The 19,287-nt window shown below is 37.2% G+C and overlaps 1 protein-coding gene across 5 annotated transcripts in view; it reads left to right on the forward strand.

The window, feature by feature from the left end:
* Nucleotides 1-19,244, forward strand: part of CPAP (centrosome assembly and centriole elongation protein) — a 45,036-nt gene extending 25,792 nt beyond the window's left edge. For all 5 annotated transcript variants that reach the window (XM_074216262.1, XM_074216264.1, XM_074216260.1 and 2 more), the window contains 6 exons: nucleotides 1,420-1,484; nucleotides 6,692-6,793; nucleotides 15,504-15,644; nucleotides 15,734-15,818; nucleotides 16,211-16,331; nucleotides 17,302-19,244. In XM_074216262.1, the coding sequence (XP_074072363.1) occupies nucleotides 1,420-1,484; nucleotides 6,692-6,793; nucleotides 15,504-15,644; nucleotides 15,734-15,818; nucleotides 16,211-16,331; nucleotides 17,302-17,494 (707 nt within the window). In that variant the 3' untranslated portion in view covers nucleotides 17,495-19,244. The remainder of the gene's footprint in view (nucleotides 1-1,419; nucleotides 1,485-6,691; nucleotides 6,794-15,503; nucleotides 15,645-15,733; nucleotides 15,819-16,210; nucleotides 16,332-17,301) is intronic.
* The last annotated feature ends 43 nt before the right edge of the window (nucleotides 19,245-19,287 follow it).

The raw sequence follows: 19,287 nt of genomic DNA on the forward strand, positions 1-19,287 counted from the left end.
TTGCTAAGATCTAAGTGTTCTGTTTTGAGAATTTTGTAAACATGGGTATCTAAGTTCTAAGGTGTCTAACATAAGGAAAAAGTAGATTTAAAAAAGTTTAGCTCTCTCTCCCTTTTTTTTTTTTAAGGTTTTTGCAAGGCAAACGGGGTTAAGTGGCTTGCCCAAGGCCACACAGCTAGGTAATTATTAAGTGTCTGAGACTGGATTTGAACCCAGGTACTCCCGACTCCAGGGCCAGTGCTTTATCCACTATGCCACCTAGCCGCCCCCTCTCTCCCCTTTCTTTCTAACGATTTGAACTAGGAAGAGACCTTTGATTTTATAACTGGAAAGTTTTAACAATGATAAACTTTGCATTTTCTTTTAGTTTTTTTCAGATGTAAGCCATCTCTCCTTCTTATATTTACTAGTTAACTAAATTACAAATTAAGTTATTCACTAAAGGTAAAAATTCAAAGTAGTCACAGTCAAGAGAATTAAGAGTTGGTTCTTGTTCTTGTTCTCTGTGTATATTGACAATTATAGTTCATTTTCCAGTTAAAGACTTGAATAATGCTTTAAAAGAGACTGCAAGAAAAATTTAATATTTTTATGCTGGAAAGTCACCATATCAACTTTTTTAATATACTATTACAATAGTCAGTGAATTTTAGTGCTGGAAGGGACTTTGGTGATCATTTAGTTCAAATCCCATCATTTTAGAGATATAAGAAACTGAAGCCTTAATGTGGTAAAAAGAGCTTTGCAAAAGGTTCCAGAGGTAGTAGTTTCAGTTCCAAGTTTCAAACTCTTGTCATCTTGCTCTAAATCAAGTGCTAATTTCCCCTACACCTTCCACTATTTGTGACTATAAGCTCCATTAAGGACAGAGACAGCTTTATCCCCTACATTTACACTATAGCGACTGGTCTAGTGCATTGTACACAATAAGTTCTGAGTAAATGTCTGTCCAATAAATTAGGTGTAAATTGATGTTCTTATTTAACTAAATCATCATCACATACTCGTAGTGTACAGTATCTCAGTTTCTTTAGGTTAAAAAATGGTCATGGGGCAACTAGGTGGTGCAGTGGATAGAACACTGACCTTGGAGTCGGGAGGACCTGAGTTCAAATTCTGCCTCAGACACTTAATAGTTACCTGGCTGTGTGACCATGGGTAAGTCACTTAACCCCAAAGAAAAGGGAAAAAAAAGATGGTCTTAAATGTTGTGATTATGTGGTTCATTTCATCTCAAAATCTATTTCTATGTCAAATGCTAAACTTTTAAAGATGCTTAAGCCAACATGTCATGTTATTAAGACAACAAAGTTAATTTTAAGTATTTGTATCTGATATGAGCCTATTTTAATTGAAAGGAGAATTTTATGTTACCAACTTTATTTTTAATGTAATTTTTTTTTTTTTGGATAAAAACAGGAAATCTGCCACGGAGACCAAAGTCAGCATCAATTCAGGATCTAAGTAATTCGGATAAAGGACAGGTGAATTTTATAGTAGCTTCATATTTTAATGTATGTAGATATAATTTAAATGTTATTACCTACCTGCCTTGAAAGTTAAAAAAAAAATTAGTGGCTAGAAAGATACATGATTAGGTGATTAAGTGAATAAAGGATTCTGCTGAGACTTTTTTAAAATTTAGCTTTAATCAAGAAAATTTTTTTGAGTTCTTACTCTGTTAAAAGTATTGTGCTAAGCACTGGGGAAAAATAAGGCAAAAATAGAAAAATGGTCCCTTTCTTTCAGAAGCTTAATATCCCAATGTGGAATTAAATGCCTATAAACAATTAACTATAGAGAGACAGGTTTTGGTGACTGGGAAGACCTGTTTGAAAAGTTGACCTTTGAGATAAATTTTGAGAGGAGCTAGGAATGTCAAGAAGTAGAGATGGAGGGGGAGAACATTCCAAGAACAAAGGATACCAAAGATGGGAGATGGAGTGCCATATTTGAGTAACATCAAATCAGTATCACTAGATTGTTGAATGTTGAAATGGAAGTAAGGAAAGTCAAAGTGTGAGAATATGTAAAAATAGGAAGGAGTCAGCTTAAGAATAGCCTTAATTACCAAAAAAGGATCTTTTGGAGGTAATAGAAAGTCACTGGAGTGTACTAAGCTACAGGGACCTAGATAGACCTACACTGTAGGAAAATACTGGCATCTGACTGGAACACGGGAAGTAGGGAAGAAACTTGAGCCAGGGAGATTGATTAGAAGATTATTGCTGTAGTCAAAATGAGAAGTGATGAGGACTTAAAAAAATGTGGTGGCTCTGTGAATAGAGGGAAAGGGAGAGATGTAGGTACATGTAGAAAGGAAAAGATTTGTGACCCCATTGGATATGAGAGGTCAGTAAGAATAAAGAGTGGCTGTGAATCTGAAAGATCAAGGACAGTACTGCTTTCATTAGTAATAGCTAAGTTCAGAAAGGAGAGGGTTTTTGGGGGGGAAAGATAAGTTCTGTTCTAGACATGATGAATTTGAAATGTCCAGTTTGGAGGTCAAAGACTAGAGTTAGATAAACAGATCCAGGAATCCCCTGCTTAGAGACTAAATGAATTGGAAGTAATGAGGTCACTAAATAATAAAATGTAGACTCAAAAGGGTTATATAAATGTAAGTTGCCATTTGACACTATAATCAGGATTTTGAAGAATCCCCAAGTATTGCTAACAAATGGGCAGCTGAGAAAAATGCCTAATGATTTTAATGATATAGCTGGGGCAAAGGGTCCAGGGCAGAATCCTGGGGTACATCCATAGTTAGAGTTGTGACAAGGATGAAGAAACAGCAAAGAGAACTGAGGAGTGTAAATTTGGATTAGGAGTGGGTTCAAGAAAAGCCAAAGAGAGTATTCAGCAGGGGTTGAACAGTTTCATATGCTGCAAAGAAGTCAAGAAGGAAAATGATTTAGAAATATTGAATTAGAAAATGAAGAGATTATTGGTAACTTTTGTAGAGTGCAGTTTCAGTTGAAAGAAGAGGTTGGAAGCCAAATGGCAGAATTCAGGAAAGTGAGAAGAAAAGAAATGGAGATAGTATAGATGAATTTATTAAGAGTGTAACAGAGGGGCAGCTAGGTGGCACAGTAGCTAGAGCGCCAGCCTTCGAGTCAGGAGTACCTGAGTTCAAATCTGGCCTCAGACACTTAATAATTACCTAGCTGTGTGGCCTTGGGCAAGCCACTTAACCCTATTTGCCTTGCAAAAACCTAAAAAAAAAGTTTAACAGAAAGGGGAAAGGGAAAAGGGCTATTTTGCTAGGATGGAAGGATCGGGTGAGGGTTTTTTGGGAGGATGGAGGAAACACAAACATGTTTGTAGGCAGAAGGGAAGAAGCCAGTAGAAAGGGAAACATTGAAGATTTAAGAACATGAAGATGACAGGATAATTTGCTAGACAAGATGGATGAATAGATGGGCTTAAGAGTACATGTGGAAGAATTGGTTTTGGCTTAAAAGGCCTAGTCTCCATCAGAGAGAATTTATGAAGGGGGTGAAGGATTCAGTATGAGGGAGAAAGGGTTTTGGGGGTAAAGATGAGTTCTGCTCTGGAAATGGTGAAATTGAAATGTCTAGTTTAGACAGATTACAAATAGGATATTTTCTTGACAGCAGACCCTGTTTTTGCCTTCAATGAAATATTAGGTGAGGTTGTTGCCTGAAACAGTATGGAGGAGGATGTGTCATGGGGAGATTAGTAAGAGACAAGGTTTGGAACTGCCACTGTGATAAATAGGGTCCTATGTGATTATACTAGAAGGATCACCTTGCTACCATGAAGGCCTTACACAAAACAGAGAACATAAAATTTATAGTGGACCTAATTAGCTATATAGTATTTTTTTAAAAACTTTTTTCAGTTCCATTCAATACTACATGGATAGTCACAAAGGATACAAAAGGGGAGTATAATCCAAGGTTGGCATTTTATAAGGCAGGACTGGTTATAGGGAAAGATGGAATGATAAAAGATTATGGTACAAATAAAGGAATTTCATTGTTCATCCACATAGAAATAGAACATTGATGGTGATATCAGAAGAATTGAGCATGTGGCCCTTTTCGTGCAGCCAGGATGGAGTGGAGGAATCAGTTAAGGGGAATGAGCATACTGAGGAACTGGGAAATTGAGCATTTAAGGGAACAAAACGGACATCAGTAAGAGAAGGTGTAGTGTCCTAAAATGATGAAAGGAGATGGAAAACATTATAATAGGAAAACAATATAATAGACCCTGAATTCAATGAAGAGGGAGGGATGACCTAGGGTTCATGAGATATTGGCTACCAGGCGTTAGATTGGGGCATAAATTTGGGTAATTATTGAAAAAAATATTTAGTACCTACTTGTGCTGCTACTGAGCCAGTATCTGTAAGTACAAGTAAGACAAAAGAAATAGCTGCTCTTAAGAATCTTAGCCTAATGGAGGAGACAGCATACAAACAATTATGTGCCAATGTACTGTTTACAGGATAAATTGGAGATAATCAAGAGAGGAGACATTAGAATGTGAAAAGCCATTCTGTTGAAGGCAAGAATTTAGCTTTGAAGGAAGCTTGGTGATGAGGCAGGAATGTTCTCTTCACAAGAACAATTGGTGAAAATGCAGAACTGCAAGAAGGCCAAAGTCATTGGATCACAGAGTTACCTGGGGGGTGGGATGAAGTGGTAAGTGTGAAGTATAAGAGTGGAAGGAGGGGGCTAGGTTATAAAGGACTTTGAAAACCAAACAAGACCTTATATTGGATCTGGAAGTGGATAGTGTAAGAAGAGAGGTTGTCAGTTGATGGTTTTAAATTCTGAAAGAGGCAATGGCAATGAATAATCAGACTCTACACCATGACAAATGAGAAAAGAATATAGCCAGTGTTGGAAAGGCCTAGGTATGGATGCAGTGTTACCAGTCTCAGCAATTTCAGAGGGAAGGAGTGAGAAGGAAAAAGGTTAAAGGAAGTTCCAGTAGATCTAGAGAGGGAAGTTGAAGAAATCAAGTTGATGAAAATAAGAAAACAACTGGAGAAAAGAAAATGGTTTTGGAAGTATTCAAATCCTTTAGAAATAAATCCAGGTTATTAGTGGATGGGGAAGGGTCCCTTGAGGGAGTCAGATAGATGTTTCAAGTTTGTCCTGGGAGGCCTCCGAAGAAGGTAGTGAGGTAGGTCAGAGCTGGAACTGATGTTGACCCAAGAGTCCCTCTGTGGAATTCACTTTATCTTTGCAGCATTGCATTTGGACTTGATTTTAACATGGTGCTATCAATACCAGGGACATGCTATATTATCCTTTATAGGATTGCCCATGGTTTTTGTTTTAGTAATCTAATGTAATATGATCAGTCATGAAATCATATATGATCATGGTCAATCTGGTTAGTTTAGAGCATCTGCTCCCTGGACCCATGTTACATTTTCTTTTGCTGGGATGCTGAGAACTTCCTGAAATTTCAGTGAAACAGTGACGAGCAGAACTGAGCTTGCTAGATTTCTTTGCATTAGAGTTAGTTATATTCTGAACAAACTTGGAATTTATATAGCAGTTCTGTTAAAGCAAGTCTGGGGCCAACTGTGGGGGTGGTGGGGAGGAATAGGAAGAGATTGAGTATTTTTATAGTGCCTGCTATGTCTCAAGCACAGTGCTGAGGGCTATGCATTATTAGCTCCTTGGATCCTCACAACTCTGGGAGGTTTTAGAATGAAGTTAATGGGGCAGCTAAGTGGCACAGTGTAGTCAGGAGTACCTGAATTAGATTCTGGCCTCAGACACTTAATAATTACCTAGCTGTATGGCCTTGGACAAGCCACTTAACCCCATTGCCTTGCAAAAACAACAACAACAAAAAATGGAATGAAGTTAAGGGATGTGCCCAGGGTCATGCAGCTGTGAGTATCTGAAGCTGACTTCCTGCTCTGGTTCTAGTTTCATTTTTCAGCCAGGGGTGGTCTATGCCAGAGCTTTATGTCTAGTTCAAGAGGTAAACTGGATTTTTGGGTTGAGGTGGTTAGAAGGTATAGTCTATAAGATAGACAATCACAGTGTCTGCAATATTAAATTTTTTCTAAAGCAAGTCAGGAATTCTTAACCTTAAAAAATTTCTTATTAAAACATTTTGATGACTATGTTTGGTTTTTCTTTATAATGATATGTATTTACTTTATACATCTAAAACATTCTGAGAAGGGGTCCACAATCCATGTCACACAAAAAAGTTCATAACTCCTGTCCTTGGTAATTAAGAAGTTAAAATACATCTGATATTTAAAACTTAATATATATCCAGATTATAGTACACCCAGGTAATTTTAATCTCTAAATTACCTAAACAACCCCCTCAGGGGGATATGGAATAACATAATTTAATGTACTATGGCAGCTAGGTGGTTCAGTAAATAACATCTTGGATTTGGAACCGGTAAGACCCAAGTTCATATATAGCTTCAAAGACAATTTGTGACTGTGTTGACCCTAGGAAATATGCTTAGTCTGTCTCGACTGCAAAGTGAAGATGTCAGTAGCTACATCCCAATGAAGATCAAATGGGACATATGTAAAATGCTAAGTAAAGTCCTGGCCCACAGTTGGTGGTGTGTGGGTGGAGGGCTGTATTGGTGTATATACTTACTCCCTTCTTAGGAGATGTTTTCTATATTCACTAGATTACTCATAAAGTATTCTTTTCCTTTTTTTAGCTCGTAACCAGTGAAATATTTGAACCAGTGATATGCCCTGTTCCTGATTCTAAAGTACATGAAGAAGAAATTCATGGAGAAATCAGCCATCCTGATGGAAAGGTAAAACTTTATGAAACTTATTTTAATCTTAAAGATCTGAATCTATCCATCTGCTGCTGAAAAATGAGAGCAAATTACTATATTCCATCATCTCCCCTTAATAAGCTGTTCTAATTGTCGCTGGTAGCTTGTTGAAATATGTGAAGAAAGCAAAGAGAATAGATATCTCTGAGAATAAAGAATTATAAAGTTGTACCCAGGTTTTTAGTTCCTCTTTTTGAAAATTGAAACATGAATATTGGTGATGGAGAGAAACAATATGATTTCAATATAAGAAGGCCCTTGGAGATCTAGACTTCCATTCAAAGTAGGAATATTATCTTCTTATAATATCTCTTTTTTTAAAAATTTTTTTAAAATTTTATTTTTTAATTCTCATTTTGTACAAATGGTTTTTTTTGCATTAATAAAATATTCTTGTTTAAGAGTGAACAAAATACCCCTCCCCCCATGAATATAGATAGACTTGCTTGGGCGAAAAAGTAAAGGGGAGAGAAAAAAATTAAAATAAAAAAAATTATAGTAATAACTGTAGGTATGGTCAGGTGGCACAATGGACGAAGCACCAGCCCTGGAGCCACGAGCATCCAAGCCCACATCCAACCCTGCAGACCCAACAATCACCCAGCCGTGTGACATGCAAGCCACTCGATCCCCACTGCCCTGCAAAAACCTAAAAGAAGAAAAAAAAGACCCAAAATAAAATAAAATAAAATAGTAATAATAGTAGGGGTGGCTTGGTGGCAGACAGAGCATTGGCCCTTGAGTCAGGAGCACCTGGGTCCAAATCCGGCCCCAGACACCCAAAGATCACCCTGCTATGAGGCCCCAGGCAGGCCACCCATCCCCATTTGCCCTGCACCCTCCCCTAAATAATAATAATAAAAAATGTGCTTCAGTCTTTGTTCCAACACCAACAACTCTGTCATGGGTGGATCACATTCTTCATGATAAGTCCTTCGCAAAAGTTACTTCCATATTTTTCCAACATTGCCATTGCTGATCGCAACTCCCTCCTTTCTTATTTCTCCACTACCATGTACTATATTTTCTCTCTCCTTTCACTCTGACTCTGCTGTAGGGTCACTGAGTGGCACAGCAAACAGATCCCTGGTCCTGGGGCCAAGAAGCCCTGAGCCCCCATACCACCCCTTAGGCCCAGAATCCACCAGGCCCTATGGTCCTGGACAGGCCTTCCAATCCCAACCCCTTGCAAGAAGTAAAAAAGAAAATGTGTTATATCTGGCCACTCTTCCCCCATGATCCATCCTCTCCTCCTTTATTCACATCCCCACCCCTTCCCTCTGCTCCCCCCTCCTTCTTACTCCAGATGTCTATACCCCATTGAGTATATTTGCTGTTTCCTCTCCTAGCCACCTCTGATGAGAGCAAAGGTTCCCTCATTCCCCCTTGCCTCCCCCCTTCCATATCACTGCAATAGTTCATTGTAATAATAAAAAAAATCTTATTATATGGAATATCTTGGCCTATTCTCCCCTCTCCTTTTTCTTTCTCCCATTACATTTCCCTTTTTTTTCTATTGACTCCATTTTTACACCATATTTTATCTTCGAATTCAGCTTTCTCCTGTGCTTCAACTATAAAAGCTCCCTCTACTTGCTCTATTAACTGAGAAGGTTCATATGAGTATTATCAGTGTCGTTTTTCTATGCAGGAATACATGCAGTTCGTCATCATTAAGTCCCTTATATTTCCCCCCTCTCCTCCAATCTCCATGCTTCACCTGAGTCCTGTATCTGAAGATCAAACCTTCTGTTCAGCTCTGGCCATTCCAAAAGGAACATTTGAAATTCCCCTGGTTCATTGAAAGTCCATCTTTTTCCCTGGAAGAGGACATTCAGCCTTGCTGGGTAGTTCATTCTTGGCTGCATTCTAAGCTCTTTTGCCTTCCAGTATATTGTATTCCAAGCCCTATGAGCTTCCAATGTAGTTGCTGCTAAGTGCTGTGTGATCCTGACTGCAGCTCCATGATATTTGAACTGTGTCCTTCTGGCTGCTTGTAATATTTTCTCTTTGACTTGGGAGTTCTGGAAATTGGCTATAATATTCCTAGGGGTTGGTTTTTTGGGATCTCTTTCTCGGGGGGATAGGTGGATTCTCTCCATTTCTATTTTGCCCTCTGCTTCTAGAATATCAGGGCAATTTTCCTGTAGTAATTCTTTGAAAATGATGTCAAGGCTCTTTTCCTGATCATGACTTTAAGGTATTCCAATAATTTTTAAATTATCTTTCCTAAGTCTGTTTTCCATATCAGTTGTTTTTTCAATGAGATATTTCACATTTTCTTCTAATTTTTCATTTTTTTTTGGTTTTGAAGTATGGATTCTTGATTCCTGGTAAATTCATCAATCTCCCTGAATTCTATTCTTTGTCTGAAGGATTTGTTCTCCTCAGAGAGTTTTCTTATCTCTTTTTCCAACTGGCCAATTTTGCTTTTTAAGGCATTCTTCTCCTCAATAACTTTTGAACTGTTTTATCCATTTGACCTAAGCTGGTTTTTAGCATGCTATTTTCTTCAGCATTTTTTTGGATTTCCTTGACTAAGCTGCTGACTTCATTTTCATGTTTTTCCTGCATCTCTCTCCTTTCTTTGCCCAGTTTTTCTTCTAACTCCCTCATTTGATTTTCAAAGTCTTTTTTGAGCTCTGTCATAGCCTGAGCCCAATTTCTGTTTTTCTTGGAGTCTTTAGATGCAGGAGCTTGTGCTTCCTCATCTTCAGACAGAGTATTTTGATCCTTCTTGGGCTCATGAGCAAAATATTTCTCAATGGTCTTCCTCTTATTTCTCTGCTTGCTCATTTTCCCAGCCTGAGCCTGGTTTTGGGGTGCTTCCTGAGCTTTTGGGACACTCCCACAAGGGTCTCAGTGTGTGAGGCTCTGTCCTCCCCCTGGTCTGTGAATGACCATAAGCACCTCCCTCTGCCAGGTGGCTGAGGTGGGGGGGCCCTGTTGTTCTGTGGGGGGCCTAGACTGGGATCAGGATCTGAATGTGGTCAGAGCCCCAGAGTCCTGTTCCAGAGGCAGAGGACAGAGCTCTGCAAGTCTCTCTCTCTCTCCACTCCCCTCCCTAGGTTCAATGGGCTCATGGGGGCTCCTGCTTCTGTTTCCTGGTCTGGGGGAAAGACCATGCTGCTTGCTGTGTGCCCTGAGGGCTGGGCTCCACGTGCTTGCTCTGGCAGAGGTCCCCTGTTGTTCCCCCACTTTGTGCCTGGTGCTCCCCGGGGTGCAGCTCAGGAGACTCCCCTGCTGCTGTGAGCCGCGACTCCCAGTGCCCTGGGCCTGCCTCCCGGAGGCTGAAGTTCTTTTGCTTTGGCGGGCCACCCCTCTGGCCAGCTGCCCCTCCAACCCTGGGAGCAGAGCCTTTCTGCTCTTTTCCAGGTTACCTTGAGTAGGAGAACTGCCTCACTGGGTCTCTTTGTGGGTTCTGTCTCTCGAAAGTTTAGAATCCTTAGTTTCACGTTTTATCAGAGAGGCCTAAGACTTGATCCCTTCCTGTAGCCATCTTGGCTCCGCCCCCTATAATATCTCTTAATAAGTAATTGAATAGCCTCTCCTCAACTTCCCTAACAGGGAGTTTATCACTTGTGTTTCAAAGCTCCTCCTCTTTTAATTTTTATGCATTTCTTCCAATTTTGTCCAGCTATCTATTTAGGATGTCTATTACCCTCTTATCTTTCATAAAACATTTTAATACATTTTTAAACTCAAGGTGAGGTATCAGAATATGAGTTTATAAGATATGCTACCTGAATACACAGTATGGTCAGTTCTACCACACTGGAAAAATGTGTGGTCATGGCAAGATAGCTAGCTGAGTCTTCAGAAAAGCAGACTTAAGTATGGAGTAGCATGGCACCAGACTGGCCAGTTGGTTATATATTCTTTGGCTATAGTTCTCCACACTATATGGCCTTCAATCCTGTTAAAACCCCCTTCTGTTACTGTATTGATGGTAGTGGAAGCAGGCAACCAAAGGTGCTAATCAGCAGGCGTTTATTAAGCATCTACAGATGCTGAATAAAGGCTTTAGGAATTAAAAGAAAAATAGAATTTTCTATCTTTTAGGATCTTAGAAGTTGGTACTCTTCAACATGAAATTCTTTTCCAGTGACCAAGAGCCATAACTAATAGAGGAACTGAATTAGGTCAATCTTGATTTTGACAATAGTCAGGTAAAAAGAATAACTTACAAATTTTTCTTAGAGCATTGACATAGTTGATTTTATCCTGCACCCAAAAACCACCAACATAGGTTCTTCAGTATCTTATGATCTTGCATGTTAATGCTTATTACTAGAATCAGAACAAAGACTACCATAAATAAATGGTATGTATTTAGCTATGATGAAATGGCAGAGAAATTCTATAAAAACTCAGACCCCAAATTTAATTTATTTTTTGAATTCAAAATAAAAATAGAGGGTAGGCAGGATGAGAAATAAACTGAAAAACAGAAATTAGAGAAAAATAATGTAGCTTCATATTTGAACTGCTGAGTGATGAACATAATCATCAAATATCACAAAAAAAAGCTGATTTCATTTTAATATGTAGTAAATGCTTTGTATTCATTATTGATTCAGCTGACTAAAATTCATATTAAATCTATAAGAATAGAAATGGATAAAAAATTATGCAATCTTAACAAGTCAAGACAATTTTTGGATAATGACAAATTGATTGTATCCTTCCCATTTTGAGATCAGAGGAGTGATCAGCAAATATTTGACCTATTTTCCAGACTTTGATGAATATTATCTTGTTGATAGAGCAACAGCCCTTTAGATAGGAGGACCTAAGTTCAAATCTGGTCTCAGACACTTAATACTTACTTAGCTGTGTGACCTTGGCCAAGTCATTTAACCCCATTGCCTTACAAAAAAGGAGGATGGTTAAAGGTTGAAGACTGAACACTGTCCCAGAAAGGCAGAAAGAAGCAGCGTGGAATCATTTAAAGAAAGTTTAGCAAGAGATCCTACTAAAACAAGGTCATCAAAGGATAAAACTAGAACAATTTAGAGAGCTGCAGAGATTTTTTAAAATTTATTTTTATTAAAGATATTTGAGTTTTACAATTTCCCCCCCCAATATTACTTCCCTCCCCCCACCCCCCCATGGAAAGCAATCTGTCAGTCTTTACTTTGTTTCCAAACTTTGATCCAAATTGGGTGTGCTGCAGAGATTTTTAAACAAACTTTTTTCACCATCAAAAATGGCAGTCACTCTTCTTTGACAATAAAATCAAATTATAGATGTGCTTACAGAGGTAGAAATAACACTGAGAAGAAAAGCAACTTGATTAGAGCTAACTTTCATAAGAGATCTGCTGAATGGGATTGATTCACAAAATTTATCTATGATGATGATGATTCTGAAGACATGGAAAAATCAGACTTCACAGAAGACAGCTCAAATTACACCTTTTTTTTTCTTTTTTGCAAGGCAAATGGGGTTAAGTGGCTTGCCCAAGGCCATACAGCTAGGTAATTATTAAGTGTCTGAGGCTGGATTTGAACTCAAGTACTCCTGACTTCAGGGCCGATGCTCTATCCACTGCGCCACCTAGCCACCCCTCAAATTCCACCTTCTGCATGGGGTCTTTTGATCTATTTAGAAGATCCTTACCAAAGATCTTCTGATTCTTCCCCTTTCCTTCTAAAAACTTTCCTTTTTTTTTTTAAGGTTTTTTTTTTTTGCAAGGCAATGGGGTTAAGTGGCTTGCCCAAGGCCACATAGCTAGGTAATTATTAAGTGTCTGAGGCCGGATTTGAACTCAGGTACTCCTGCTTCCAGGGCCAGTGCTATCTACTGCGCCACCTAGCCACCCCAAACCTTCCTTTTGAGGTTACCTGTGTGTATATTTTATGTGTATATAGTTGTTTTTCATGTTGTCTTTCTCAGGAGAAGTAATCAATTTCTTGAGGGCAGGGATTGTGTTTTTTGCCTTTGTATCCTTAGAATAGTAGCTAGTAAAGGCTTAAATGTGGCTTGAGGGGGGCAGCTAGGTGGTGCAGTGACTGAGCATTGACCCTGGAATCAGGAGGACCTGGTTTCAAATATGACCTCAGACACATAATATCACTTAACCCCATTGCCTTGTCAAAAACAAAAAAAAAATATGAATAAATGCAGCTTGATCAGTCTTATTAATATCTAAGAAGTTATTCATTTTCCAGCCAGTTGTGTGGTCAAGATGTGATTTTTTTTTAAATAAAGATTCTGTTGAATGAATTTATTTTTTTTTGCAAGGCAGTGGGGTTAAGTGGCTTGCCCAATGCCACACAGCTAGGTAATTATTAAGTGTCTGAGGCTGGATTTGAACTCAGGTACACCTGACTCTAGGGCTGGTGTTCTAACCACTGTGCCACCTAGCTGCCCCCTGTTGAATGAATTTAAATAGAAAGATATATAACAAATAAGAGAACATGTTTATTCTCTAATTGTCAAAATTAGGAAAGGATAAAAATACCAAATTGCTTGCCAAAGACATAAACTCATTGTGATGGACTATGCAAAAACTCAAATTTTGAAGCACTTCCTTTGGATGGTAAGTTCAAGTGCTATTTGAAGATTCAAGTTGTGCTGACTGCATCAAACCTTAACCTACAACAATGCCTCCCCTAAAGAGAACCATAATTACTCAAGCATTTGGGCAACCATATACCAGGAAAAACAAAATGAATTAAGACATTTTTCTCTTAGCTTTTGACAATCAAATGGAAGGATAACCTAAATAATGTGTGTCCTACCATGTGTAAACTGGGAAAGGCAGAACAAATTATCGATGAGTTTAGCCCCATGATTAAATAGGGGAAGAAAAGAGAGGTGGGAAAAATTGCATAACTTTTCTAGTGAGCATTCTCTATAAATTCTACCAGTGCTTTAGGACAAAACAAGACTTAAAAAACAGAACAGTGAAGTACATGATGGATGTAAGTATGCTAAAATAGAAATATTAAGGAAACTAGATAATTAAAAGATAGTAATAGATGTTCATTTCAACATATATGAATTTCTCTTCCCTAACTCTCCAAGAATTGCCCTCCTTTTTTACCTAAGAAATACAAACCAAAAACACTAAAAAATAAACAGGCTAAGTTATATAAAGTTTTTCAAAATTATAGTCCCTTTACTTTGGTAAATAATGGAGAGAAGTACCTTTTCAAATTTTTTACCTTGGTCTAAGCTTGAGCATTATAATTGTTCCATTTAAAAATTGTTTTAATCTATCCATTTACATTGTTCTAGTTATTGTGGATGATTTTTTTTTGCTTACTATTTTACTTTTCCATCAGTTCATGACATTCCCCCAACTATAATTTATTCTACTTCTAGTAGTTTGAACCTTGGTTTTGATATCCCTCCCAACCTAATCATCTTCCCTTTCCATTCTTAACTATTAAAATTATGTGAAAAAAGTTGATTTCCATAAGTAGAGAAAGAAGAAAAATATCTTTTTACTTAAATATCTTTTACAGGGGGCGGCTAGGTGCCTTAGTGGATAGAGCGCCAGCCCTGGAGTCAGGAGTACTTGAGTTCAAATCCGGCCTCAGACACTTAATAATTACCTAGCTGTGTGGCCTTGGGCAAGCCACTTAACCCCATTGCCTTGCGCAAAAAAAAAAAACCAAAAAAAACCCCAAATAAATAAGTAAATAAATAAATATTTTTTTCAAATGAAGTGCTTGGGAGATTGGGTAAGGGAAAAATCTGCTTGGCCAGGTATTCTAGATAAAGCAAAGCAAACGACAGTCTCAAACCTTACCAAAACAAATTTTTTATTTTAAGAACTATAATAAAAAAAATGTATTAAGTGTCTGAGGCCGGATTTGAACTCAGGTACTCCTGACTCTAGGGCTGGTGCTCTATCCACTGCACCACCTAGCTGCCCCTTAAATTTACTTTTTTAATAAAGATTCAGAAGGTAAACAAAACAGGAAGTAGGAACAGTTTAAAAAGCAATAAAGGGGAAATGACCATACAGCTTCCTTTTCATACTTTCTGTATTATTTCTGGATTCCTCTTTTAATAGTATTAATCAAAGGATATGGCATATATAGAAAACCATATACTTTAAGAATATTGTGATAATTTATTATGCATGATAGCCAGGGGGACAAATCATGTCCCTTCTGCTCTTCATCCTTGGGAACCCATGGGCTTTCCTGGATCAAGGCAACCCAAGGCTGATGGTAGGGTTCATTCCAGTCTGGCCTTTAGGCGTAGTAGAGAGACCACAGAGCATTACATAGAATGAGGGAAAGTACTTGGGAAATGTGAGTCACAGAAAGAATCTTAGAAATAATCTGGTCCAACCTGTACATGAACATATTTAATCTCCAAAATCTTTCTTAAAATGTTTTAGTGATTGAAAACTAACTCATTACCTTTGGGGCTCACCCATTACAATTTTGTATAGCTCTGAAAACAGGAAATAACCTGAATCAATAAGGTCTAAGGCTGATACTTTTTTGATATCTACTTTTATATAACTTTTGTCATTTATTGTGGGCTCACAGCCAAGTCACTCTTGGTGTCGAGATCCTTTCCAGTTCTAGGTCTTATGATCAGAGAATGATGAGAACTGCAGAGTAGGTAGTTTGTTTTTCTATAATTTCAAATTTAGGGTATTACCATGATTATCTATACATGAATAAAAATCACCTTTAATATTACTATTGTTTTTTAGGTTGAAAAAGTTTTGAAAAGTGGGTGCCATGTTATCTTGTTTCCAAATGGAACTCAGAAAGAAGTGAGTTCAGATGGAAAAACTATCACCATTACGTTTTTCAATGGGGATGTGAAAAAAGTCATGCCAGATGAAAGAGTGGTATGTTTCTACAGACATTTCTTTTTACCTCTTTGTTTTATACACCCACCCCCCATGAGCAAATCCGTATGGGTTTTTCTCTTTTACAGATTTACTACTATGCAGCTACTCAGACCACTCATACCACTTATCCAGAGGGACTGGAGGTTTTACATTTTTCAAGTGGACAAATAGGTGAAAATTGTGATTTTTCTTCCAGTTCCTTTTCTATTCCTATTTCCCAAAATAATTCAAAATGACAATTCAGGTTCATGTGTATATGTATATACATATATATAAATAAAATTGTCCTTGGTCATAAACTGCTAAGAGAAACTAAGTCCTTATCACTAGTCGATCATCACACAATGTTGCTATTACTGTGTACAATATTTTTCTGGTTCTGCATACTTCACTTAGCATTAGTTTGTGTAAATATTTCCAAATTTTTTTGAAATCAGCCTGCTCATCATTTCTTTATAGAACACATTACACACACATACTGCAACTTGGTTCAGCCATTCCGAATTGATGAGCATCCCTTCAATTGCCTATTCTTATATGTATATATAATTTTTTTTAACTAGAAAAGCATTTTCCAGATGGAAGAAAAGAAATTATATTTCCTGACCAGTCCATTAAAAATTTATTTCAAGACGGGAGAGAAGAGAGCATTTTTCCAGATGGCACCATTGTTCGAGTACAACAGTAAGACTTGCTTAAATCCAATAGTAGTTTAAAAATTATACTCTTGCTTTTCTTACTACACAATTTCATGCCTATTTCATCTAAAACAAATTTTCAAATTTGTATTCTGAGTGTCAGATGTTGATTGAGTTGTTAGGTAAAGTTGCTATTTGCAATAAAACAGATTTAGTTGACTGACAATTTATTTGAAAAATTGCATATATGTGTGTATATCTATATATCTCTATATCTATAAAATAATTACTCTGTATAAACAATGCATGAGCATTGTATGACAGTGGAAAAGGAGAAATTCCAATCAGTGAATGCTTCCTTATTATTTTAGTTTGATATTAGGTAGGAATGAATATGGTTTAGGAGGAAGGCTTAGATAGAGGTATGTATGATTAAGTCAGCCAGCCTAGTGATAGGATGGCCTAATAGCTGGCATAATTTAGAATTTGGTATGATAAATGATAAGGCACTATTGTAAAGTTTTGTAGTAGGTATGGACTAGATTGATGTAATGTCAAAATGTGACACTAGAAGAAAGGTCTAGATAAGATAAGAATTGACCTTCCCTTTAGAAATAGAATTTATTAGTTGGGTACAGCAGCCTTAAAACTGCTCACTGCCCTTTGAGCCTAGTACAACCTGTGAACTTGTGGTGAAGGAGATAAGAAAAATAAACTTAGTGTAACATTGAATTTCAGTGGCACATCAAGCACAGAGGAAAAAGGATCTGTAACAGGGACACTTATAGCTAAATAACAGGAAATTATCCATTGCTTATAATTTAAATAGTGAAAAATACATGCATATAAGTTTGTGGAGGGAAGAGAGGGCTGAATCTTGACTGGGTATGGATGGACTAAGAGGAACCACCCACTGAAGAAAAACTGGGAATATTGTTATTGGTTTGAGGTAGTGGCAACTTCCATACATAATGGAAAGAGAAATATTACTGAATTCCATTTTTTTTTTGAAACAGAGATGGCAACAAAATAATAGAATTTAACAATGGCCAAAGAGAACTTCACACTCCTCAGTTCAAGAGAAGGGAATATCCAGATGGCACCATTAAGACTGTATATTCTAATGGTCACCAAGAAACAAAGTATATATCTGGTCGAGTAAGAATTAAGGATAAAGATGGTAATGTTCTGGTGGACACCAAATTGTAGCAAACTGGGTTTTTTTTGAAATGAAGTGATGCATATGAGATATGCGGTGGGTGCTTTGACAATAAATTTCTATCCTTTCTTTTAAAAATGTATATTTCTGTAAATTCTACAGTATCTTGCTATTTTGTATATAGTGTATAAAATGAAAAGTTTTGATGTTTTCAGATATCTAAAATAAACTTTAAATTTGATGGCCTGTCCTATCTGTGCTTTGATAGCTTGCAAAATGATGAAATGGAAGACAAAACATATTACCATGAAAATTAAATCAGCTAGCAGAAGATAAAATTTATAATTGACTTTTTTTCCTAAATGAAAATTATTAAAACACGATGACAACAGTATGTTTAATTATATGGAAGTCAGTTTCAGGGTAATTGCAGCATGTGGAATAGGGCTGAGGCTAGTATTTGTTTATGCAATGGGGTTAAATGACTTGCCCAAGGTCACACAACCAGGCAATTATTAATATCTAAGGCTGGATTTAAAATCACCGCCTCCTGATTCCAGGACTGGTGTGCTAGCCACTGTGCCCCCAGCTGCCCCTCAAGTATTTATTTTAGTTTTTTTTTTGTAAGGTAAATGGGGTTAAAGTGGCTTGCCCAAGACTACACAGCTAGGTAATTATTAAGTGTCTGAGACTGGATTTGAACTCAGGTACTCCTGACTCCAGGGCCGGTGCTTTATCCACTGCACCATCTAGCTGCCCCTCAAGTATTTATTTTAAAAAACAATATAACAATGAGCTAAAAATATAACTAGCCTAAAGTATATTCTCATAGACTGAAGACTTCTATCAAATAAATAGAAGGATCTTTTTAAAAATTATGACTCAGTTTGCAATAAGGAGTCAAATGTGTTGGAACAATCTAATATTTTATGCACTGCTTCAAATTTTACAAAGTGCTTTCCTCAAGATATTGTTTGAAGGTTAGTAAATGCAAATTAACATCATAATGATTGTAATTTAAATTGTCTCTTGGAATCCTTTACTCCCTTCAAAGCTCCTTGACAGCTGGGGCTCTTTCATTTTTGTCCTTGGATGCCTCCTCCAATGTCTTGCATGTAGTAGGCACTTAAATACTTATGAACTATATTTCTACTTCATCACCCTGTACTTTGGGGGAAACATTTTCAAAGAATCAAGTAATGGATAAATCAAGTCCTACGAATCAAAATGGCAAGATTAAGGGCTACTCAAGAACTAAATGCTGAAGAGTTAGAGATAAGAAACTCCAGATGAAGATACTCTTCTAAGTCCAAGTAGACTGGAACTTTATCTACAACTCACAGCCTTAGGAAGGATGTTTCTAAGAGCACTGAAAGGATATGTGACTTTTCCAGGGTCAAAGCCACTTTGTGTCATAGAAACTTGAACCTGGCTCTAGCAGAGTATTCAAGTCTTTTCTTTATTCTGTATAGAATGACAAATGCAAATCTAAAAAAAGGACAGTGGTAAGTTGTCCCTTTTCAAAGGACAATCTTTTGGTGATGGGATTCCCAAATCAAGTTATACCAGTATTAAAATAATTAGGTACAAGATTTTAGATGATAAATGGACCAAAGATAAATGATAGTTCATAATGGAAAAAATATTACTTCTCAAAAGTGAATGCAATCCTAAAATAGACTAGCCTGCCCCAAGAGATAATAAATGAAGGTTTCATTTCTTAAGATAATCCTATAATATAGTAAATAAATGAGATGTTATTTCAATAGTTACTAAAACTAATGATAAAAAATCATCCACTGTTTTTCTTGTGTTTTGACTTATTTAGGAAAGTATAAACAAA

Source organism: Macrotis lagotis, chromosome 1 (assembly GCF_037893015.1).
Source record: "Macrotis lagotis isolate mMagLag1 chromosome 1, bilby.v1.9.chrom.fasta, whole genome shotgun sequence".
In the NCBI taxonomy this organism is placed as follows: Eukaryota; Metazoa; Chordata; class Mammalia; order Peramelemorphia; family Peramelidae; genus Macrotis; species Macrotis lagotis.